Below are 25,230 nucleotides of genomic sequence, written 5' to 3' on the forward strand. Positions count from 1 at the left end.
TTGATTTTAGGAGAAAAACAACGTTGGTAACACAGAGATGCTTCTAGCTGTTGCTAAGCAGTGCTGTACAGAGCCGAGGCTATCCCAGCCTCTCAGTGAGGGCTGCTGGGGGGACACAAGGAGTTAGGAGGAGATGGAATCTGGACAGCTGGCTTAAAATGGCCAAAGGGATATTCCATAACATATGGCATCATGTGGAAGGAGAGTTTTGAGGGGGGTGAGAGCTCATCTTGCTCTTTTCCACTCTCTTCCACTCACTCAATGGGGGCCATCAGTTGGTGAGCGGCAACTGCTCATGCATCACTTGTTGTACACATATACACAGTCATATATATTATGCTTTTTCTTTTCTGTATCTTAGTAAATAGCTTTATCTTGACCCATGAACTCTATTTTGGCTTTTTTTCACCCACTGAGAGAGGAAAGCAGTGAGCAAACAGCTGTGTGTTGTTTAGCTATGTGCTGGGTTAAACCACAGCACTTTGCTCAGGGTGCCCTCACAGCGTGCCTGAACTGGCCCAGGTGATAACCTCACAGAGAACAGTACTACTATCAGTAGCAGACTCAGTGAGCATTAAAGACGTCTAAATACACCAGTGGGCCACAACAGACACATAGGCAGCTCCTTGTGTGCATTCACACGAAACCCAGGTGGCTGCCGCCTCCTTCTGCCCCACAGGACAGACTCTGCCTGCCTCCCACTCCTCACTTTGATCCTGCTGCCAAACGCTGCCCTGCCCTGCCCTCCTCCCGCCCCTGCCAAGCTCTGCAAGCCACCAGGGGAAGCCACCCAGCCAGGCTCTCTCAGCTCAAGCCATATCCCAGTGACCAACCGATCCTACGTGATGTAATATTCATGCAGAGAAAGACGGCTCATCACTGGGAACATATTTTGGAAGAAGTGTGAAGTTCAAGCATTTAGATAAGGCCATCACCATCAAACACACCATCCCTTCTCTCTATTGGGTTCTCCTTACAGAGTAAGATAACAAATCAGTTAAAAAAAAAAAAAAAAGCAAGAACTCCCACCTCCACTTCTTATCTCCAGAATTCTTAAGCCACCAATAACAGAATGGAGAAAAAATTGGCAAAGGAAACATGCCTGTCCCCTATCTTCATTGCCTGAGCTAACAGCTGATGTTTGCTGAACAGCTCACCATGTCATGTGACTCTGAAGTAGTTCTAAAAGGCCCATGTGGATCTACTTCAAAAGTTTTCTAACTGCTGCTTAAGAAAAGAATTACTTCAGTTCTCTACTGGATACCTCACCTACAATGTCTTTCCTTTATGGAAAACTAGTCATAAATGTGTATCTTTATGTGACAACTGAAATCCAATAGCCACACCCTGACCACAGTGAGTGCTTTGCTGCCCTTCTTCTGTCAGCAGAGGATGCCTTGTGTACAACAAGCAGTTTGCCCTTGTTGGGAACCAGTACTTCCCAGGTCTTCCTTCAGCTTGGAGAAGAGAAGGCTCCTCTCCTGTGGCCTTCCAATACTGGAAGGGAGCATATAAACAGGAGGGGGAATGGCTGTTTACAAGGGTGGATAGTGATAGGACAAGGGGGAAATGGTTTTAAACTGAGACAGGGGAGGTTAAGGTTGGATATTAGGAGGAAGTTTTTCCCCCAGAGGGTGGTGACGCACTGAACAGGTTGCCCAAGGAGGCTGTGGATGCCCCATCCCTGCAGGCATTCAAGGCCAGGCTGGATGTGGCTCTGGGCAGCCTGGGCTGCTGGTTGGCGACCCTGCACATAGCAGGGGGTTGGAACTGGGTGAGCACTGTGCTCCTTTGCAACCCAGGCCATTCTAGGATTCTTCCCTATGTCCCAGGCAGCTCAAGAAAAGGAGCATCCAAACTCAACTTCTTTGGAGGCCATCAAAGACGTCTTTGATATAAATGAAATTTATTCTTAAAATCGTTAAGTTAAGAATTTAAATGAGCAAAGCAGCCTCACTATGCCTTTACCTGGGCAGTGCATGGCCAGATGTGCAGCAGTTAAGAAAAGCTGCCACCACCATTCAGAGCTTACAGAACAGGGAGGGGGCTGTGCAAACAGCAGTCCCAACATTTAGTATGCGTCATAGTACTCAAAAGGGTGCTTACAGCTCTCTGACATCAGAAGGCTAACAGAGCCGTAAGAACACACACAGCAATTTTACAATCTAAACTTTTCCTGAGATGCATTGGATGTTCCCAGCTCTGTATTCCAACTTAAAACACCTCCAACTCCCACAATACCGTCAGGCTGGGAGAGAGAAAAGGGAAGAAGGGAAAAATGAGAGGGAAGCAGCGCGAGTGCAGAATCACAGCATCACTCCGGTTGGAAAAGGCCTCTCACGTCACTATACCCCCCCATCCCCCCGAGCCCACCGTCCCTCAGCGCCACACCGCCCAGCCCCGGGACGGTGACCCAGCGCTCCCTGCCTGCCTGCTCCTGACCGCTGCTCTTCCACGAATCCACACAGCCCCATAACAGAGCAACTTAAGCCCTGGAGTTTTTACACCACTCAGACTAACGTACGTCAGTACACCGGATAACCGCACGCACCAGTTTCAAATCACTTATGTCCGAACCCACTTCTCACTTGCCTTACTGGAACATCCCCGCACACGGCGTCCCTGTGACACAAAGGCGTTCAGGGCCCGTTCAGCCCACGCCGCCCGGCCGCAGCCCGCACGCACTCCCTGCCACGAGCTCGGGCCGCGTGGCTTCTGCTCCAAGTTACGCTCCGGCGGCCGAGCACACGCTGTTTGCAACAAAACGGAAAGCACTCGAAGCCATTCCTGCCCTATTACAGCGTTGTTCGGTGATTCGGCGCCTATTTCAGCACACGAAGTTCGGTTGAAGCGCCTCCTCCCCTCACACGACCGTTTACTCCCGAAGCGATCAGCCGCAGCCGGTTGAGGACCGCGCACCCGGGGCCGCCCGGCGCCTCCCGCCCGGCCCTCCGCCGGCCGCAGCCCGAGCCCCGCAGGAGCGGCCGTTCCCTCCGGCTCCGCACCACACGGCCCTCCCCGCGCCGGGCCAGTAGGCCAGGCCGCGCCAGTAGGCCACTAGGCCAGGCTAGGCCGAACTAGGCCAGCCCAGGCCGCCGGGCGAGGGAGGCGCGCCCCGCCGGACCCCAGCGCGCTGCTCGGCCTCAGCCGGGGGCGACAGCCCGGCTCCCCCTCAGTGCCCCCCGGCCCCGACGCGCACCCACCTCTGCGGGGCCGAGCAGCGCAGCCTCCTCGCGCAGCGCCGGGCCTGAGAGAAGAGCGCGGGCCGCGCCTGCGCACTGCGTTCTGCGCCTGCGCCGCGCACGCGCACTGAGCACCGCGTCCGGGCCGCGCGTGCGCGAGCGCCGCTCCCTGCCCGCCCGCCAAATGGCGGCGCTCCCCTCCCCTCCCCCACCCCGCCCCAACCCCCCAACTCCCCAACCCCGAGGCGAGGAGGCGGCGGTTACAGAAATAAATCCGTTTATTCTCGTCAGTTCCCGTGTAAAACGCACACAGCACCGGCAGCGGGGCCCGGGCTGGCCGAGCAGGGCGGGGGGAGGGGCGGACAGAAACGGTTGCTTTCCTCCGCGCTTGGCCTTGCCGGGCCGCCCCCCGCTCTGCTCCAGCCCGCGCGGGGCCCAGCTGCAGGCAGGGCCTGCTAATACTGCACAGGGGGGTCACGGGGGTAAAAAATACACGTCTGTCAGCACTAGCCCGCTACACCCCGTGTTCTGGATGCGGTATCAGCCCCTCCGGGGTTCCCTTCCAGCTCTGTGTGAGGTGCAGTGCTCAGAGGTCCCAGTGCTGGGAGGGCAGCAGCACGGCCCGGGCCCACGCTCCCAGGGCACAGCGCTCCAGTGCCGAGTGAACACCAGCCCAGGCTGCCCCCCTGTCCCCACGTAAGTTGCTATCTGCCCCTGCCAGCCGCTGGGTTAGGTAGCTATCTCCAGGAACTCCTCCAAACTCCTCTTGATGTGCGGTGGCTGAGCTGCGGCGTGAGCGAGCAGACTCGGGCCCATCTGTGCAAAAAGTGCTTTGGACAGTTTGGCTGTGGCCGCCCGGATGTTTCCTCCCGCCCCAGGCAGGGAGCCGCTGCTGGTCATGGTGCCCAGCAGGTGCCAGAGGACGACTAAAACCTTCTGCTCTACAGCGTGAGGTTTCCGTGGGTACAGCTCCACAACGAGGTCTGCAAGAATGAGAGCGGTTAGCAAGGACGGTTAACATGCAACTCAGAACAAGCCACTGCTGTGTGGAAGTAGTGAATGTCAAACCATCTCTTACAGCAACTAATGAAGGAATGCTGTGTACAAAAGGTTGTCCATTTTCGCAGCAGCATGAGTGGTCCAATAAAAGTCATGAGCTTTCCCTACAAACATCCCTTTCGTCCTCTCTCAGGTGAAGGGCTTGGAGAATATGGCCTATGAGGAGAGACTGAAGGAACTGGGGCTGCTTGGTCTGCGAAAAGGAGGCTGAGAGGAGACCTTATTGTTCTCTTCCAGTACCTGAAAGGTGGTTGCAGCAGAGCGGGGTTGGTCCCTTCTCACTGCTGACAGGTGACAGGACGAGGGGAAATGGCCTCAAGTTGTGCCAGGGGAGGCTTAGGTTGGATGTCAGGAAACACTTCTTTACAGAAAGGGTTGTTAAGCACTGGAATGGGCTGCCCAGGGAGGTGGTTGAGTCACCATCCCTGCATGTGTTTAACAACCCTTTGGATGTGGTGCTCAGGGCCATGATTGAGCGGAGGGTTGTTAGTTAGGGCAGGATGGTTGGGTTGTGGTTGGACTCGATGGTCTTTAAGGTCTTTTCCAACCTGAGCGATTCTATTGTTACATAGAATAGAATCATCTTTTCTTTTGTCAGTACTAGCTTCAATGTGCATTATAAGGGGGTGAGATTCAACAACTGGTATATTGTTAATGCTCACAATGCACTGTGGCAGACACACAACCACCTCAGCCTACAATGAGTTTGCATAGTTAGGATGGTACACAAACAAACAAACAAACAAACGTGCAAAGCAAAGCAGCACCTTACCAGCAAGCTTTTCTGTGATGTCTTGTTTTGCTTTTCCATTCAGAAATTGGACTTTCGTGCAGAATGGCTGCAGAAGCAAATAGCTGTCTAAATTCAAAGAACAACACACATTAGGAATTGTAAACAAAATTTAACACTCTGGAAATAAACACAATATTAAAAAAAACAGTAACTAAGAATCTTACTTATAATGCATTGACTCCAAGAATAAAGGTAATTTATTTAAAGGAATATAACCATAAAAGGATAATCTTAACAAGCCCTATTTCCAAGAGTATGGTAAGATGTAGCATTTTCCATTACTGAAAATAGTAACTTTCTGCTCCAAAGCCTAAACAGTCGAGGAAGGAAAACAGCTGTGCCATATACAAATCCTCAAGTCTAGTTCTTTGACCTGCTTAAGAGCTTCAGCATTCTGACATGCTGCTGGGTGATGACAGACTTGCTATGCAAACATAACAAACCCACCTACACGGTTAGGGCAAGTCTAGCTATCTGTATTTCTGTGTGGAAATACTACAGTGACTTGCATGCTTTAAAATGCACGAGAATAAAAGCAAGGATGCATTAAAGAACGTAATGACTGAATGGAAATCATTGGAAAGAGCAACTCTTTAAATTTAAAACATAATGCAATTAAAACTCTTTAAAATTAAGAGAAAGTAAATTACCTAAGTGTTGACACAGAGCCTGAATAACATCTGTTGCAGCTGCGTAGATCCCTGGATTCTTGGAGTTGAGGTTGTTATCTACCATTGCAGGAACTAGCATGTTGATAACTGGTGATAAATTGTCTTTCAGCAGTGGAATCATCTTGTGCATTGTCTCCAAAGCAACCTGATTTACTTTGCTGTTTGAGTCATGTAAGCGAGACTTGAAAGCATCAAAGATCTGAAAACGTATCCAAACAGCATTCCTCTGAATTAATAAATGTTTCAGGTGGATATTATGTTTCCTGCTTTTTTGTTGCACTTCAATTGTTCACCACAGCAAAAGATGGCTCTGATATGCAAATACTTGGGATTATTTTTTTAGCAAGTAAACCAACACTCGCTGTTTATTTTTATCCTGTGGATGCCTCAACGGTACCCAGCCAACAAAATGTGAATTTCAGGCCTTGCTCTACACTGTACTAGAAGTATACCAACCATCTGTATCTTTCAGTATGACTAAGATTCTTGCAAGCACTTATTTTTAATGAGACATAGCTCTACTTGGCAAAAAGAACATCCAGGAGTATCTTTGAAATGCGTTTAACTTCTGTCTAATATAGCACACAGTGACACGGTTATCTTAATAATTAATAAACCCTACCATTATAACCCCGAAGCGTTACTACAATATATACAATAACATGCTAAAATGTGGGGTTTTCTTTTGCCTTTCAGGGGCATTAGGAATAGGTATCCTTCACAGAAAAGCCCTAGTCTGAGCCTCTTACCATTTGTTCGCACTGTGTCTATCTTCTAGTTCCTAGATCAAGCCCCCCATTCTAAATTTCACTTACTTTTTACTTACCCTAAGCTGTTATGTTACAGTAAAGACCCTTCCCCACTTTCTCCAAGATAAACAAAGCTAATAAAATTTGCAGCTGTCTGTGACAATGTCTCACATCTTGATTTATCCTTCCTCCCGTTTATTGCCTTTACTACCTTTGCAGCTTACCTCTCTCCTCTTAAAGCACACCTGACCCATCCCTCAGTACTTTCCTGTTCATCAGATATTCTTAGCAAAAGAAGAAATCATGATTTTTAGTAGAAAATTCTGTGATAGAATTTTAAAAGCCTTTCCATTCAAAAGCTGTCACACACTTACCTTCACAATGTTCACAACAACAAAGTCTTGATTGTTCTCTGCATCTGATAACAGCTGTTTAATTCCATTTATTCGATCACGGAAGTCTTTTGCATTCAATAACCCTACAATGTCCTTAACATATTCTTCACTTTCCAGGGAGTTACGAGGAACTGGTTTTCTACCGACTTCGCGTGCTTCTGTAGCCTCTCTGTGGAAAAGGAAGAACTTAGCAAATACATCAGCAAGCTGAAACGAGTCTTTAGCCTTAGACATTCTCTTTCTGTGTAAGGGCAAATACAAAAGCAAAAAGAAAATCTTATCAAGCCCAGACTTAATTATTCTGAATAGAAGACGGTGCCTGAAAGAAATCTGTTCCTGAAAGACACCCTAAACCCGGAGGCACTCACAGACCCTATGAACTCTATATTCTCAGATACAGATGTTCTGGTCTGGTTTGAGCCTCTTGTGCTTTTTTTTTTTTTTCTTTTCAGATCAATAGAAGACCTATTAGAAGCTAAAGATGAAAACAAAAAATGGAGAGAGTACGGTGTAAATTCTAACTGGGGATGCTGAAGATTTTAACAGAATACTTGGTGTCCAAAGGCACAAACAGACAATTTTTACTGAAGCTACTACTAGGCATGGTGTTTACACAGAGCTTGGGTGGCAACACCTTAAAATGATGGACCTACCATGAACTCTAAGTGTTCTTTTTACACGGTGTGTGCATTTTCATAGGCAGTCAATACACAAATTAACTTCAAAACGCAGAAAGCCATTTTAATATTAGCAACTATCCTATTTGAAAGAACTTATTTGGGATATATCTCGTTTTCTCATTTTCTCCTTGTTTGTTTAACACTGTTGTGAACCTTTCTGTGCTCCTTTCTCATCATGAGATTATTCTCCTAGAGATCAGTTACTAATATGATAAAATACTCAGGAGGATCATTACCTCTCTGTGATGTTGAGAGCATCTCTGGAAGTAGACGATGACCTCGAATGGCCAACACTACCAGTATGAGAACGTCTTCCTTTTGCTGAGGGCGTGTCTAATGGCATCTCTCCCAAGCCCTGCACAAAGATGAAACTACTTATTAAATTGGCTGGTACGTTCTGCAGTGCTGGAGACTCTTTAGAGACAAGTCTAACAGCCATGCAAAGTACAGTGTATCTGCAAGGATTAAAGACATAGACAGGTCAAGTAACAGTCACTATTAATTTGATTACCTGTCTTCATCTGAATACACTCCTCCCATTCTCTGAAACGATGTCTATACCTAAAAACCACTAGCAAAGTTTGTGTTTCTCACCTGTTAAGCAAGTTTTCCTACATACCTTTTGATGTAAATTGTTAACAAATTCCTTAATGTAAGGCAAATCCTTGGCTGGCACATACTTTTCAAGTGTTTTATCAAAATCAGGATGAGTCATCATGCAGAAAAGCATCTTCCGACCATAATACCTGCAGGGCAGAAGACCACGACACACACATCTGTGAGCACTGATCTGTAAGTTTATACAAAGGTAACTTCAAAACAGAAGTGCAAAAAGATTGCTATCTCTCTACATGTGTAACCAGACACCCTTTCATCTTCCCCCAGAGAAACCCTGGTCAACAATATTTATCTGACCAACAACTGAGCAAGTTAAAAATTGAGAACAGTTTTCCATTTCAGTGTTCAAGTATTGGCTGTGTTTGGACAGGGTGGCCCAGCTCTGCCAGTCAGACAGCGTGCATCCTAGTGCTCAGATTCCCAGCACAGCCTGGATAGGGCATATGGCCAGAAGAGTATGCCCATTGATTCCCTCTCCTTCCTGCTGCCAAGTGGGCACAGCTGCAGGAGGCATTCAGGTAATTCCCATCACGTATTATCTTAACAGCCATCTACCACTGCGGAGGGCCGTACACTGAGCTGTGCAGACGTTTCAGCCACCTCTAGCATGCTTTGCTTAATTATTGACTTTACTAACCTTGTTTGCTGTGAACTATCCAGTGCAAACCTGGCAATCGCAGGGAAAGTCCTATCAGTGACACCTTTGGTTCCAGACAGCACCCACTCCGGTCCCATACGTTCTACAATATCTGCCATGTGCTGGGCTGTGCATCTTCTCACCGCCGTATGCAGATGGCTAAAGAGAACACAACTGCTTAGTAAGAGCTCATCACAGTAGCTAACTAACAGAGTTTATGCACCCTAGCAGACATGGCATACAACTACATTCTTTTAATCTTTAGCATAATCTACAACAAGCATACTGCTGATGTGCAGATACCTATTCTGGCTTTACAGAAAAGACAGAGCCTGGGAGCTTTATTTAAAAGGATAATCCATTGGGATAAGTATCATTAAGCACCATTTCATTCACTCAGAATCCCAAACTACATGAACGTAGAAGGGGAAAAGAAAGATGATGTCCTTTTTGTTAAAGACCGTTGCAGCCCCTCATCCTCTCACAGGGCAGAGTCCTGCAGTTTTTGTATCACTAAAGATGGTAATTTTCTCCTGTGAGAATTTACTTTCTAATTTTCCTACCAATGTCAGTGAAATATTTCAGAAAGTTATGTCAAACCAGTCCCCATGTTCAGACAAATCCCGTATCACTTACAGCGATTTAAAACTAAATAAAGCAGTATTCTATTGACTTCAAAAAGCCTTGCAGAAGCCTGTGTTCTATAAGACAGAGACATGACATTCTTATGCTGGTGAAAGTGAGAGAAAACTTGGAATTAATGTCCAAACCTTGCAGCAAACTAACCCTGTACACAAGCCCTGCAGGCCCCGCTGATCCCACGTGCTCAGAGTATGCAGTTCTGCAGATTTGGAGCTTTCCAATTTTATTTTCATTGTTGGGTCTTAAGGACGGTTTTACTGCACAGTAAATGAGGCATTGCTATGGCTTGTCGTTCCAAAGGAACACCAGGTCTAAGGGAAGGAGCCAAGGCAAAGAACGGACTTGCTATCCACACTACTGGCTTCCACAGCTTCTCAGCCTGACGCAGCCATCCCGCGTCCCTCCTGAATGACTGTTCCTGTTTCAGAAGGATTTTCTACCATAAATATCACAGCCTCATTGGAGGTGAAGGTATCCCTGTGTTATATTGCAGAAAGCACCTTCAATTGGCACAAAGACAGCTAACGGGCTCTATTAAAACTGAACATGTTGCAACTCCAAATGCAGCTCAGGCCACGAGATCTCTGAAGCAACTTGGCAGCCAGCACGCTGAGTTCTGTGCTCACATAGCTATGGTCTGAGCTGCTCCCAGGCTATGTAGCTTAATACTAGAGTTCAGTACCTGCTGTCATGTCTGTACAGGAGCCCCACTGCTCATGAGCTTGGGAGAAGGGAAACAGACACAGCCTATCTCCTACTGTATGTGCTGGTGGGAAAACAACAGCTATGAGGCTTAAAGACTCCACTGAGTAAAACCAAGTCCCCCTTTCCCACAAGTGCCTGCTGCTCATGCAGAACAGCAGGAAATTGTGTCCTATGCATATCAGAGCCTGCAATTCACTAATATTCATATACACCAGAAACATGGTTTTAAAAATGTCTTGTTCTGGAAGCACGATTGTGAACCAAGAATCTGCTCAGTGAGGTGAGTTTGCAGCAGTTACCAGTGACTTTAGAGCAGTATCTCATAAAAGCAAACAAAAACGTTCCTGATTGCTCTTGTTGGTAAAGCCAGAAGCAATGTTGCAGGTGATGAACTCAGCACATAGGCCCACTCAGGGCTGCAAGTGTAATATGTGTGATCACAGTAGGCTTGAAAAAAGGTTTAGCAGAAAATGGGTAAATTTTAAAAAGGTCTTCTGAATTCTACACAAAATCATACCTGTTAGCCTGAATGGTGATGAGGTGAATGCAAAAAAGGTATTAAATGGATTTAGAAAATATGTCATTTCTGTAAGCATGCTGTTGTGTCAAACACTATTTTCCCACTTTGCAGTGAAGATGCATCCCATTTTCCCTCCCAATTTCCACATGGGAAGACAGTTATCAAATTCACTGCTACAGCCCATAGAGATGACAGCTGCAGATGTGCCACACAGGCTTTGGTGCCAATGTGGCCAGAGGTTCCCAAAGCCAGGATGAGAGAATGTGAAACTCACAGTGCCATATGTAGGCTACACCCAGGATGTGCCATGCACTGAATGCACGCTGGACTCCGTGGTTTAGTCAGTTTGCACTGATGGCTTCTTAGCTGTGATGAAATTAATCCCCCCCTTCAAAACCTATATTCAGACTCAGATCAGGTAATTCTGATGCCTTAAATGTCTGAAAGTGCCCCTGAGTTCAGAAATTGAGGGGTCAGATCTTTGAAGATCCCATGAGGATGTGTCTGTGTGTTTGAATCTGCTGCTGAAGACAGGCAGATCAGATTCAGCCCATTATGGTCGGCAGCACTGCTTAGCCAAGGACATCTGAAAAAGGGATGGAGTATCTAAGTGAGTAATAACTGGACCATATTACATGGCTTCTGAGTTAAAGCAGTGCACAATTACTGCCTGCTGCTCTTCAGTTCTCCCACATGACTGCACACAGGCACGTTTCTTAAATAATCTAAATGCTAAGGCAGATATTTGCCTTTCGGTTTGAAGTTCAAATAATCGAAGCATGGTTCTCATTGCCTTTCAGAAGACAGTCAGTATATTCCAAAGCAGCCAGCTTCCCCAGAAACAAAATGAGAAACAAAGCATTCTCAATCAAAACTGTTATGGTTTCTAGCAATGCAGCAAATCTATGGACTGATTTACAATGGAGCATCTGAAACATTGAATGGAAAGGATAGGTTACAAGACATCCATATCTAAATGATGACATAGAAGCAGATTAAATACAAGCAGGTATAAAGCTAACAAACTGAAATACCTAATGGCTTGCTTAGGTCTTGGTATTGCAGGAAATGGGGATACAAAAGAACAGAACAGCATACTTAACAGGTAGGGTAAAAGACAAGAATATAACTTCTGCTACAGATTGCAGTGAGCTAGAGATCAGAATCACAAACCATGGAACCAGAAATGGAGGCTTGTCATAGCTGAGGGAGTCAAGAAAATAAAGGCCGTCACCACTGGAAAGGAAATTAAACGCAGACAGAGAGACTATTAAGCAGCAATGCATAGAGAACAACATGAAATCAGCCAAGGCCACTGCAGCCAGAGAGCTGTAAGTTGTAGATCATTTTTTCTGAAGAGAAAGTAATGCTGAAGAACTGCCAAAGACAGGCGTTTCATTGCAGAATGAATGGACATGAGGATGCTACGTGAGCTTCATTAGGCAAAGCAAACCGGCAGTTTCCTAAGAATATTATATTAACATCGAACAGAATTACTGAAATCTTGCAAAACCACCAGAAAACACACCAAGCTCCAAAATCAGCAGCACACTTTTTAGGTAATGGAGAAAAAGAAATGGGGGAGTTGCATTTTACATTTATGCCAACAAACGTTGCCCTGGGCAGAAGCTTTGCACAGCTGACTGAGTGTATTTTCCATTTTCTGCCTGTTACACTTGGATATTTGTTTAACGATCATATTTGATACACTTAATCTATTCATAAGTTAGTTCTTTATAAAGTCTTGGTAAGAATTACCTTTGCCCTCCATTTATAAGAGAACAAAGTGCACGTGCTGGAGTCACATTATTAACCATAGCCTTCAGTGCTTTGTCTACCTCTTCCCTTATAAATGTGTTGGATTCACCAGCTTTGTGCAAAAGGACTTTTACTGTATTATCTAGTTCTTGATCCATGCTCTTTCTCAGGTAGGTGAACAAATCCCCTAAACAGACCACAGCAGCTCGAGAAACACCTGAGCGTAAATTCTTGACCTGCACACAGGAAAAACCCAAACAAACAATGAATAATGTTTATAAAATAAATGTAAAAAAATAAGAAAAGCTTCACGTTTCCCTTTCTAAGTAACTTCAAAAGCAACTGAGAAATACATTTCTAACTCGATTCACAACGTGTGAGAATTCAAACACATGCACTCAAAAATGTTACCACGTTATGCTGTAAATCTTTTCAGCCTTTTAGCAAATGAAATTAACTGTTGGTATCTGATGCACGAGCTGCTCTGCTGAACTGAACTATGAACTCGTCCTTGTGAGACTGAGGGAACCACAGAGGAACACAGCATTTCCCTGCAGCGCATCTCACAGCTATAAAATATGTGCATTTACATCCACACACAGTCAGTGAAATATTCTGCTACTAAAATTTAACCTCTTGAGCCACAGCCAAACTCGTTTCGTGGAGCTTCCCAGTCAGAACAGCCGTGTGGTATGCAGACAAACACCGAATGAAGTTCAGACCTTCAATCTTCTTCTCCCTGTGCAAAGACAACGTTTAAATTCAAAACACTTGCAAACGTCTCACAGAGGAAATGAAAGCAGAATGATGAAGAACCAAACAGCAAACAAGTTATGTTGTAGAACAAAGCAAGGATGCATAACATGGAAAATTCTTTTGAGGTGAGTCCTCCCTTTAATGTGGCAGTAGGGCTATTTTAACGTTCTCATCTCTCCAAATTGTGCCCGCTGCTCACAGTAGTGGCAATTAGAGGATTACTTCCCCTCTAAAATTAGAAAGAGGAACAGCACTGTAGGCCCACAATGCCGGTTGGAGAATTGGTGAAGCTTTCTATTTCACAAAAAATGACAAGAAGGGATTCTAAAAATTTCTGAAAGCTTAAATATAAGGCCTTCACTTACAGCATTTAAGTCAGACTCATTCATCTCATAGAATCCTTAAAGTTGGAACAGACCTTTAAAGGCCATCCAGTCCAGCTGCCCTGCAACGAGCAGGGACAGCACAGCTCCCTCAGGAGTTAACAGCAGTTTAATTTTGATTTGGATTAAAACAAAATTATTCTCACCTCTCACTTGTCATCATTTCTTGCATTCGATGCTATCGTCACCTTGCAGTGCTTTTAAAAGCAAGTTATCAAAATGAAAGCCTTACACAGTGCACGGGGGTGCACATAAGAAGTCTGCACATACCAGTCGTCATCAGCCAGGAGTGCCAGGGCTTCTGTGAGGGCTGCCTCTGGTTTTGCAAAGGGCTCTAGCTCTGATGGGTCCATCACTTCAGGGCTGTGAGTGACCGATGGCGTCCGGTCCTTATAGCGCCCTCGAGGCCCAAGAGGAATTTCATCTGAAAAGTCAGGAGGCCCATCAAACACACTGCGCAACAGCAGGAAAACAACTCATCCACAGGGAGAAAATGCACCTCGAGCTGTTTGTACTGAGACTGCTGCTACTGAGGGACCGGGTTTTCAAGAAGCCAGTTTTCCCAGTCACAGCCTCAACCATTCAGGAGACGTGAATCAATTATTTTGTATATATCCATCCCTTCAAAAAGTCCTAAACACAAATGCAGTGTTTTCCTAGATGGAAAAACCGATGCACAACATGGCAAGACAGCAGAGCAAAACTTACAGAGACACCTGAGAAACTCTGGAGCTTTGACTCCACCAATGGGAGTTGGTTCTGAAGAGGTTTCTGCTGTGTATTCTGAAGGCATCTCAGTGACGAGATGCAGTGTTTTCCTGGGAGGGAGAAGGGGTTGCAAGAGTCCGTTTGCCATTAATATCTTGCATCACTGAAGTTGCTGAGCGAAGAAAAAAACCCTCTCACATTGCAAACATCTTCCTACCAAATTTTAGATGCAAACAGTTTCCAAGGAGAGTGATGAATTCTGATCTCCTTCACAACCGCTCCCAGCACAGCCATCTTCCAAAGGATCCCAGGCAATCCATTGTACAAACAAGTCCTCCTAAACCAACTGCACTCTGGAAATGTCCCGGTTCACATATTCAAATATCCTAACAGTCTTTATACGTCATTTAATGCAAGAGCTTACCAGAATCTAGCAGAGCTGAACATTTTGTCTTCTTCAAACTGGATGTTCTTCTTAGTGAAGGATTCAGGGCAACGTTTTCTACTGACAGTGACACACTTCTGGATGGTGCCAATATATCCCCATGGAGATTTAATTCTAGAAAGGAAATGTCAAAATTAAACCCATAGCAGTTCAGCAAAAGGAAAAAACTATTGCTTCCAATCCTCATTTGTTTTTGATATTCGTATTAACTGCAGGATTTCAGATGTTCCTGTGAGTGCTTTACTCTGCACTGCTCACATTATAACGCAAATGACTAAAGAATAACCTGCTGCTTAAAATTCATTCGAGTGATACCTTCTGTCACACCAAACACTCATCATTTTTAGTGATTATCACAGAATTTTGATTTCAACTCCAGCAGCATTTAATAGCATATTATCGACTTAACACAAAACCAGTGCTCACTGTCGGCCGTTGTGCTCTCGGGTTCATTCAGGTTCAGTCTTTCCCAAGGGCTTTTTTCCTTTTCTTCAAGGTCCTTCACTTCCTGATGTTCTTTGTGACTTTGTTCTTTTCTTTCCCTTTTCTTCTGCCTCATCTTATCCTGGGCAGATTTTGACATGGTCACTTTTACCTACAGAAAGTAACAAATGCATTGTCATACAAAATCTGACAGAAAGCACAAAGCTACCCAACAAGTGTGAGGTTCCTAAGGAAGAGTCTGCCACCTCTCTAGCAGCCTTGTGTTGTTTCCTAAAAATCCAAGTCACCCCCATACAGCCTGGTGTAGCTGTTAATCATTATCCACGACAGCAAATACACAGTTCAGAGCCCTGCTCCAGCCCCAGCACAGCCTTGAAAACGGGTCTCAAGATCCAATGCTGACCTACCAGCAAATGTTAGTGGAGCTCTATAGTGTTTAAAAAGATCCTCATTTTTTTTTAATCTAAAACATCAGAGGATCACACAAACATTTCATGCAGTTCACTTAATTTGGTACCATCAGTGCTGGTAATTGGTGCTGTTTGTAATAGCCTGTTTGAGATGTAAACACAAGTTCCCTCTGGACCATGGCAAGAAGATCAAATTTATTTCCTATGTTACTAGCAACCAACAGTGACACCACACTGCTGCCTTGTTTAAACTACACAGACACCGCAGTAAGCTGCATTCCATACAAACGTAACCCAATCTTTATCTAACAACCGTTAGAGAGATAACACTGAATAATAAGGAAGTCCTTCTAGGTCTGATGTAACATCCTGCAAACATCAGAAGAAAATGGCTGTGCCCTGATTATCACTTACAAAATAAGCAGTCAGTGCAGCAATGCACACACAGCCAACCACATGTTCACAAATGCATCCCTTTGTTAACCCAGCTTTAGTCTTCACCTTACAACGGAACTCCACAAATATCAGAAATGAAAGGATTTGTATTCTGTTGCAAGTTACCTGAGCTATGAATTCGTGTATTTTAATCAAACTCCTGTTTACCACAATATAGGGTACTCTGCTGTATTCACACATACAAAAACAGGAAGTGGGACAATAAAATAGTCCTGGGATCGTACCTCTTTCTCATTTCCAACATGGAAGCGAGAAGCACTGCTGTGCCGGACGCTCCTCCCACAGAAGCCCAGCGATGGCTCAGGCTCCTGGACAGGCTGGTCATCTCCATTCTCTACACACGTTACAGTCTGGCTCTGTGTTTGTGCAGGAGGAGGACTTCCAAACACACCTGAAAGGCATATTGTGTCACACCCTTACCAAAGCACTTATTTCATTCAGCAGAACTCAGCAAAAAAACAAAGCAAAACAAAATTAATTCCAGCATTGCTGTTGAACCACGAGTGGCAATTTGCAGCCTAAGGTAACAGTACCTTATCCCATCATGTAGGAGGGATGCCCACACCTGAGGGCAGGCTGGGATAGAAGCAAAAACCAACCTTCATAATCTGCTGCCATTCTTTTCTTGTTATAACGGAATACCACAAGCAGTAACTGCAGAACTTTCCAGCACATCTGTCTTTATTTTCATTAAAACTGGAGTCTGTTTAAAATCTAAAATGTTTTAAGGATCTGTTTCTCCTTCTGCCTCTTTACAAAAGTATACTTTCCACCATTTTAAAAGCATGAGATGTGGGAGCTAAGTTACTTCTCTGAATACCTTTACCAACAATTTCGACCGCATCTTCAGACAGCTCAGTGGGTGAAACGGAACCTGGGCTGCTCAGCTGCTGGGAGCTACACGCCAACACTGCAGAAGAGAAGAGAGCACAGAATCACCCACTGCACACCAAGAAGGCTGCTCACCCTTCCGTACATCTCTTACTCTTCCCAAGTACCACCATACACTGACATTCCAATTTATGACTTTCATGTATAGACTTATTTTCAAGTTACTGATGCTCACGGGCTTTACTGAACATCAGTGTCCTCAAGATGATGGAAAGCATGTGTGAGAAAAGATCTCTGCCTAAAGATAGGAAAGAAAACCAATGTTTGTTAAAGGGGGCTTAATCTTTTTACATCAGCTGGTTTCACTGAAACCCCACTGCAGCGGCTCCGATCTGACTGACTGTAAGTGCAGAAATGGTTCTCAATGGTTCTTAACTAATCCAGCACTGCTGCATCACCCAGGCTGGACGTGGCTCTGGGCAGCCTGCTCTGGTGCTTGGTGACCCTGCAGGGGGTTGGGATGAGATGATCACTGTGGTCCTTTTCAACCCAGGCCATTCTATGACTCCATGATCAAAACTGAAAACGTGACACTATTTTTCCCAAGCGGCACTGAATGCTTCCCATAGCAACCTGCATTGCCTCAGATCCCCACTGAAGGAGATGGGATATTTTATATGCTTATTTATTAGCCACATTTGATATTTAACCACCATTTGCTTTTGCAATTTAACTAGCATAATCTGAAATTTCTAAGCAGAAAAGATGAGTTTAGAAATACAGAAAGGTTTGAGTTCTTTGATTTTACCAACAACCAACAGAGTACGTTATAAACAGAGCCTTCCGAAGCTCTTCATGCATTCAGACTGAAAGAAATAATGCCGTGGTCTTTTTTCATGGTGTGTATTATCTCTTGACTTTTAATTTTGATTTAACTGGTGCTCTGATTTTAATTAATGCCCCCAAAAGCCCAACTCATTACAGTAAGAATAAAAACTACACCAAACACCCTGAAATGCATTTTCTAGAAAGCCTCTGTAAAGGAGAGCGCACATGAATAGCAACGTAGCAGAATCACAAACCTTTTGAATGCTTCAGATTTCCTTGTTCCTCCATATTTTGACTCTTAGGGAGAGTCTGTGGCACTTCTCTTTGCTTCTTGTCCTCAGAATCTCCACACCCATTGCCACAGTACAAGCGTTGGCCGACTACGCTAACATCAGAAGTCTCTTTAGTGTTGAATGCGAACCATGCAGAAGGAAGAAGCCAAGCATGAGCAAAGCCTTTGAGTGCACTTCTGGTGTACTACACATTCTGAGAGCATTACATTTTCAGAGGCTCTCAGGCTGCTTTTAGCCATATGGTAGGAGAATTTTTGCCTACGAAAGCCTGACAAAGCTTTCAGGCTTTCTTCATCTTTCCCATGCAATGTTTTTCATCTACAGATAAACCCAAGTTCAAAATGAACGTAATTAATTAAAAACATAAGAAATCTTTCCATTTCAAGCTCCACTTGGAGATTGCCAGAGTGCTGGAGCTGTTCAACCTGGAGCAGAGGAGGTTGCCAGTTGCCCAGGAGCATCCCACCACGCTGCATCCCATCCAGCAGCACTGTAGCACCACTGCTGGCAGGCAGATGGGTTTACGGCATCAACTGCTACAACCTGTACAGCTTCTTCTGTGTGTTTTACAGCAATATAGCCAGAACTATCTAAGCTTTCTACATCCTCTGCAACCAACAGAGGGATACACTTCCAGGGAGCAGCTCTTCACACAATAAACCACACGCATGACATGGGCCAGACCAACCACCCCTGTTACAGGCACAAACAGTAAGTCACACAAAACTGAGGTGGAAAATAAGTGGAAAAAAGGTAAACATTATAGGGGCATATGTACACAGTTGCACAAGTACATGCTGCAGTCCTTTCGCTCCTTTCAACTCTAAGTGCATAACAAGTGCTGCATTTTCAAGAAAGATCTATAGATGTGCTGAAAACAGCCTAGAAGACAGCAGTGACAGCAGCCACGATGTTGGTCCACAGGAGGAAAGGTAGAAAAAACAGAAGCTAGTCTAGAGTGGAGAAGATGGAAGGGAGAACAAAAAATAATCTTCTGATACATAAAAAGTGTATCACAGAACCATAGAATGGCCTGGGTTGCAAAGGAGCACAGTGCTCATCCAGTTCCAACCCCCCGCTATGTGCAGGGCTGCCAACCAGCAGGCCAGGCTGCCCAGAGCCACATCCAGCCTTGAAGTGGCTGCAGTAAGAAAACATTCAAATTCTCTGAAGTGAAATCAAAAAGCAATGGGATTAAGTTACAGCAAGGGGAATTTAGGTTCAGTGCGAGAAAAGAACGTCAATCTGATGAGAAAAGTTAAATACCAAACTGATTTTTAGAAACTCTCCAGGTCCCACTGTGGAAGCTGGGAGCATTCTGAGCTGTGAGATGGGCCAAGGCCAGGCAGCAGGGGAGGTAAAAGACTTTTCACCAGTCAGCTGCACAGGTATCAGGTTGACCTTATCAGTAAAGCAGAGAGGCAGCCCTTCACAGGAGGTCCAGCACTGTGCATTCCTACCAAGCAGCCGGCTCAGTAAGCAAAATAAATGTGCTGCTCATTATCTTATGCCAAAGGTTAACTTCTCACAGAAGATTTTTTCATGTAAGGAATGCAAAAATCATTAACCACAGTACGTACCACTGTGTGTATGCAATATTTGCTTTCTGACTTCAGCTGTTATTTGACAAACCTATTTTCTAATTTATCCTGAGAAAAGAGAAAAACAGCTTTATCTAAAATGTGGAGCATTAACCTCAGTTACTAAAAAAAGCCCGGCAGTGTTGGTCGTGACAGAGGTTGATCAATTGGGATGGCTTGGCAAATTCAGGCCTGTAAGATGCCCCCCAATCTTAATCACACCACACCTTGTAGCCTTGGTGGAAAAATGCACAGCTGCTGAGCTGCGGGGGGCTGCGTCAGAGGCACTGGGAAGAACACAGAAGGACTCCAGGAGCACAGCTCCCACTCTTCTTTTCTCTAAGGAAACATCTTCTAACTGAACCAGAATTGATTAAATATACATAATCATAAGCAATTGATTTCTGCCCATGACAGAAATCTGCAGTTACCTGTACTAGCATCACTTCACTTCAATTTCCTACCAGGAAATTAGCTGCTTGCAACCTTTTGATCCTTCCTACTCTTCTCTGCTGGCACCCAATGAATTTGCAAGCTATACACTTATGAATTTTGAAGGGTACGTACTCACAGGCAGCATTTCCATTAACACAATTTATCTTGACACAGAAAGGAGGAAATCCTTAAGCCTCTCCTTGCCTGCTGTTCCACAGCATAACCTCAACGTGACCACATACTGTCTAGCAATTACCTCTTCTTAAGTGCTCAAGGGACACAAATTCACTGAACAAGCAAGAACATGCAAAGTGAAATCAATTGACTATTCTGTCACGTCGGTGAAGCAGGGAATACATTCATAAGCACGGTGAAATACCTGGGCTGGAGTTATGTTCTGCCACATTTGCATCTCTACTCCTCGCTGAAGGGATTCTTGCAGGCTGTGCTTTAGTTCCCAGCAGTGGAAAGGTGTCTGACCTGTTACAATACAAAAGACATTTTACAAATACAATTCCACGCTACTCAGAGCCTAACTAAATAATACTTTCCAGCAAAGACATGAAGAGATTCCAGCTTCTGCTCCCCATTGAACCCAGTAGGCAAATATTTCCAGAATACTTCTACAAGTGCTCACACTGAGTAGAAAAAGAAAACGAATTCAGTAGAAATAATTTGGTGAGCAGGTCCATCATGAAGAGCAGCATAAAGACAATCCTTAAGGGTCACCTTACACTAGAAGCATACTTTCAAAAAGCTAAGAAATCATTTGGCCTGGAGGACTGGTGCTGCTGGCTGCAATCTAGCAAGCAGGGCAAATGATAGGGAACAAATCTATCACTCTGTGGCTATGAGGAATGAGCTGTTTTCAGCAGACAGATAATCACCAGGAAAATGTTGTTATCTACAGCAACTCGACACCCCTTTTTAAAAATAATGTGCTTGAACATGAAAGATGATTCAACCCAGTGCTCTGCTCTGTTAAACAGCAAAGCACCAACATGTACCAAACTGAAGCACACACAAAATGCGCACAAATGGAAGACTTGCACCCTTCGGAGATATCACCAATATGAGAATTGTGCTCCCTCCGCTCACAGTCTATTGGTGAATAAACTGATCCTTCTAAAAGCAAACACAGAAGCAGCCTACAGTTCTGTTGCCCAGCTGCCCTGATTTTAGGGTCAGCCAATGCCCCCTTCTAATGCAGGAAAGCTTGCACCTGAACTAACTGAAAGTTCTCTGAACATTCCAAGGCTTTTTAAGCCCTTAGGATACAGTTTGTCATGTCTACAAGTTCAGCCTTCCTGCCAGAAGTCACCTCTTTGTTACCAGCTCAGCATTCCAGAACTCTGAGTGCTGTAAAACATTAATTTGTGTGTCACACAAAAATGGAAAAGGCATGATGTCCAGAATGTGGACTCCGTCAGAGGTGCTCTGGCCAAAACCTGCCTGGGAAGAACGTCACATGCAGCACTTTGTAGCCCTGACATCTCAGGTATTTTAGCATTATCACACGTTATTTTCTAAACTCTGATCCAGCAGTAATGCATATAGAGAACGTAGGTACACATAGATGAGTTCTGAGACTTCAGTGTTTCTGAATCACTTCAGCCCCCTTTCACCTCAATAACCTTTCTTTTGTGTATCTCCTCTTTTCTTTCCTATTCTGTTAAGATAGGAGGAAGACAGAAGGTGTCTTCAGAACAGAGCTAGGAGCGACTTTATCATGGGCTCCTAGGGCAGAAAAGGAGATTCTGTACTGCAGAATTTGTAAAATTTCTCAAAAGACATTTTTACTTCCTTAAAAACAGTTTATTAAATGGAAACAGCTCATGATTTGCAATAAGAAGATTCACCTACATTGTTTTCCTTTCATTGCAAAAAAAAAACCCACCAACCAACAAACCCAAAAAACATGCCCACATCAACATCCAGGCAAGCAAACTTCAGCCATCCTCTTAACCCACTCTCCCTCTCACTCATTTGTTTCTGCTATGGTTCACATCACTTCTGTGACAGGCTGAAGTCTTAATAAAATATTTACTGCCACTGCCAATACTTTACCAACTGTGCTGTGTTATTGTGACTGCACCACGGGACTCTTTCCAATTAAAAACCAACACAAACTGGAATATAATTAACCAATGATGGTATAATGCAATGTTTTTTTTTAGGTTGGGAAATAATTCCCCGATACAAATCAAGTTATTATGCATAGCAGCCTCAGTGAAAAGATGAATCAGAGATTCCAACCCTGTTAATATTTAACTAACACTGACAGGAACTGTGTGTGAGACCTCCCGAGCACAGTTAACATGCAAGTTCTACTCACATTACTCTCCTTCTCTGAGGAACTGTGGATACAGGTGAGGTCAGAGACTCGTGGCTGTGAGCTCCACTCTCGCTGCAGGAGCTTGGGGAGGAAGCGTGAGAAGGGGAATCTGCAGACAGACTGAGCTTGAGAGCAGAATCAGGACTGTCAAGTTCTGAAAAGTTACTGCTTAGCTTTGCCCTCTTCTTAGCTGCACTATTTCGTAGAGATCTAAGTGAACTCTGCATCTAAACAGGATTGGAAAAAGGCCATTTTTAGTGACTGCAGAGGAAAAAAGCAAAAGAAATTATGAGTATCAATTCAATGGCCGTTCAGGGCACGTGGCACTGAATTCTTTCCTTGCCCGTTCAGCACCTCAAAGTACTTTCAGTAATGAATACAGGATGGAAGAAGACTGTAAAGCATAGCCATTAAGTGCTATGGGGGCATGGGGACTAAAGATGCATGGGGATTAAAGGCAGAATTTGAGACTGAAAGCATTTCTATCAACTGTGACTGAATTAAGAACAAATGCTTGGGGAAAGACCACACACAACACAACCGTCCACAGTACCAATGCTTCTCACGTAATTAGCACTGCTTCAGACAAGGTGGACACAGCTGCACCACCTCTGGAAGCAATCTGTCACAGCTCTGTAGTATCTGATTATGTTCCAGATTGGCGCTGAGCAATTCAGTACCTCTCAGACACCACAGGCAGCACCAGGATCCCTTAGCAGCAGCAGGCAGTGTTAGGGACAGGCACAAGCCCCCCAAACAGAGCAGAAGCCAAATGTCAAACATACTGATGCTGTGTGAAACGGATGCAGGTGGCATCACACTCATCCAGCTTCACACCACTTTCTCAAATTTATACAATGAAAAAAACCAATCCTAAGAGAGCTGGGAAGTGCTGAGTACTACAGAGAGCCCGCTTCAGTGGGCTTGGGGGGGGCTAAGGAAGCTCAGAGTCCAAAGAACCCTTCATCAGTGAAGTTATCAGTGATTTGGAGCCCTTACTTCTAACTAAAGAAATTATTCTTTTAAAGCTGATGTGAAATTTACAGCGAAGCCTAAATAGCAAAAGAATTTGGACAAAGGGCTACTGTTCTGCCTCAGTGACCCAATAACTGAAAACATGACTTCAGTGCTGAGAAAACAAGTGAAATTAAGATGCCTGGAAGGAACGCAGTGAGTGTACTTCAGAATCTACAGTTACTGCTTTACCTAGCTTCTGGTGGACACCCAATGGTACCTCACTGGAGATGTGCTGCACTGATGACAGCGTCAAACAGTTTGAGTCAGAAACACATATTATTTTCTGGCTTATAATCTATCAATTGGAAAAGTGCGTTGAATCACACATAAACAAACCTCTTCTTGGTCCACGTCCTCATCATCAACACTGAGCTCTGACAGATCGGCTGCAAGCTTCCTGCCCGCTTCGTTCAGCCATGCATCCTCACACTGCTCGGCTCTCCCCTGCGCCCTGCTGGGCAGTGGGCTGGCGAGGCGTGGGATGGGGGGCACGGGCCTGCTGCTCCCAGGCAGCCCCCGGCGGGACGCTGGGTGTCTCACCAAGGTGGGCTTCAGCTGCAGAGGAGAATGCTTCTCCTGCAAGTTCTGCCCTGGATAAGACAGAGCCAGATGTCAGTCCTTTGGAGAGACGGCACGGACACAGTGCTGCCCAGAAGGAACCACGCGCCTCACGGCTATCTGACATGGGAAAGCTACTTTTGAAATGAGGTGAGTTTTATTGTTCAAAACACACTTATGCACTTGGTTGTACTTACTATTACAAACACATTTGGAGAATATCCAGTCAGGCTGAGTACCAGCAAATGCTTGTAAAAACAAGAAAATAAGACTGGTGCCCCAACAAACCCTACCATAAGTGGCTGCAACAACAACAAAGTTATCCTGAAGAGAGAATGAAATGCAATGTTGACGATACACAGAAAACCATGAAGAGATGAACACACGCCCTCAAGATAGAAGTTTTCTGCACACTCAAAGCACAGATGGCTTCCAAAGAATTAATTCAGAAACATTCCAAGTATGTGCAGAAATATGAGTGTCAATGAAGATAAAATTCAGAACAGACTTCTTTAAATCAGGGCAAAATTGTATGTGGAAACCGTGATTTTGCTTAAAGAAATATGCTTCATGAGTGGGGGCATCAATTTAAGCTCAGCAGATACTAAAGTCATTTTAACCACAAGACGACTGTCTTCACTAAGTTCTCAAAAGAAATCAGGTAAATTGTTTACGTAATTGTAACTAAATAAGCTTTAAATTATTTCAGGTTAATGTGATGTGTGCATGAGGTCTCCAGAGACAGAAATCAGAGCACTAAGAGCAGCCTCTGCCATTAGCTGTCAGCGTAAACTGGGATGAAATGAGCACAGATCCCACTCACTGGAGAGGTGGCTTTTTGTAAACAGAATTTAAAGAGCTTTCCTAAATGCTGGAAATCTGACACGTAGGTTCCCAGCTGCACATAAAGAGGTGAAAAGGCAAAATGCCATGAGCAGAACTTTCTTGTACCTGTATCATTTGGAGCATTAAAAGTACAAGACTTTCTTTAAAAGTGCTAGATTTGGGGGTCTATTTTTATTTTAGTTTTATGGTAAGCTTTCTGCTGATAACATCACCAATAAGAAAAGCAAAGCCGTTGCATACTATGTTTTATCCCATATATGTACAGACGAAAGGAATGAAATGTGTCAATATTTAAAACTACCGATATACAAAGATGATACTTTTAAAAAGAAGCCTCCAATGAGATGAGCAGAACACAGCAGCTGTAGAACTCTCACACTTTTACAGCTGGAGCACTGTGATTCCCTATTCACCTGGCACTGTAAGTTTTCTGACTGCTCCTTGTGGTCACTTTAAAAGCCAATGTGAAATCAGTTCTCAGTATACTAACAGCACT

At 44.6% G+C, this 25,230-nt stretch overlaps 1 protein-coding gene across 8 annotated transcripts in view; it reads right to left on the minus strand.

The window, feature by feature from the left end:
* Nucleotides 1-25,230, minus strand: part of FAM179B (family with sequence similarity 179 member B) — a 51,463-nt gene that overhangs the window by 15,550 nt on the left and 10,683 nt on the right. For 2 of the 8 annotated variants that reach the window (XM_046942130.1, XM_040701839.2), the window contains 18 exons: nt 23,667-23,920; nt 22,314-22,540; nt 20,358-20,458; nt 17,925-18,071; nt 16,832-16,921; nt 16,236-16,402; nt 15,128-15,296; nt 14,681-14,815; nt 13,819-13,972; nt 13,043-13,148; nt 12,410-12,645; nt 8,785-8,943; nt 8,149-8,275; nt 7,766-7,884; nt 6,829-7,018; nt 5,685-5,904; nt 5,014-5,100; nt 3,443-4,165 (listed from right to left, as the gene is read on the minus strand). In XM_046942130.1, coding sequence (XP_046798086.1) covers nt 3,912-4,165; nt 5,014-5,100; nt 5,685-5,904; nt 6,829-7,018; nt 7,766-7,884; nt 8,149-8,275; nt 8,785-8,943; nt 12,410-12,645; nt 13,043-13,148; nt 13,819-13,972; nt 14,681-14,815; nt 15,128-15,296; nt 16,236-16,402; nt 16,832-16,921; nt 17,925-18,071; nt 20,358-20,458; nt 22,314-22,540; nt 23,667-23,920 — 2,942 coding nt within the window. In that variant the 3' untranslated portion in view covers nt 3,443-3,911. Of the gene's footprint in view, nt 1-3,203; nt 3,283-3,442; nt 4,166-4,260; nt 4,482-5,013; nt 5,101-5,684; nt 5,905-6,828; nt 7,019-7,765; nt 7,885-8,148; nt 8,276-8,784; nt 8,944-12,409; nt 12,646-13,042; nt 13,149-13,818; nt 13,973-14,680; nt 14,816-15,127; nt 15,297-16,235; nt 16,403-16,831; nt 16,922-17,924; nt 18,072-20,357; nt 20,459-22,313; nt 22,541-23,666; nt 23,921-25,230 lie in introns of those variants that run through there. The other 6 variants (XM_040701841.2, XM_003641432.6, XR_006939380.1 and 3 more) reach the window with 5 other exon arrangements.

Source organism: Gallus gallus, chromosome 5 (assembly GCF_016699485.2).
Source record: "Gallus gallus isolate bGalGal1 chromosome 5, bGalGal1.mat.broiler.GRCg7b, whole genome shotgun sequence".
Lineage (NCBI taxonomy): Eukaryota > Metazoa > Chordata > Aves > Galliformes > Phasianidae > Gallus > Gallus gallus.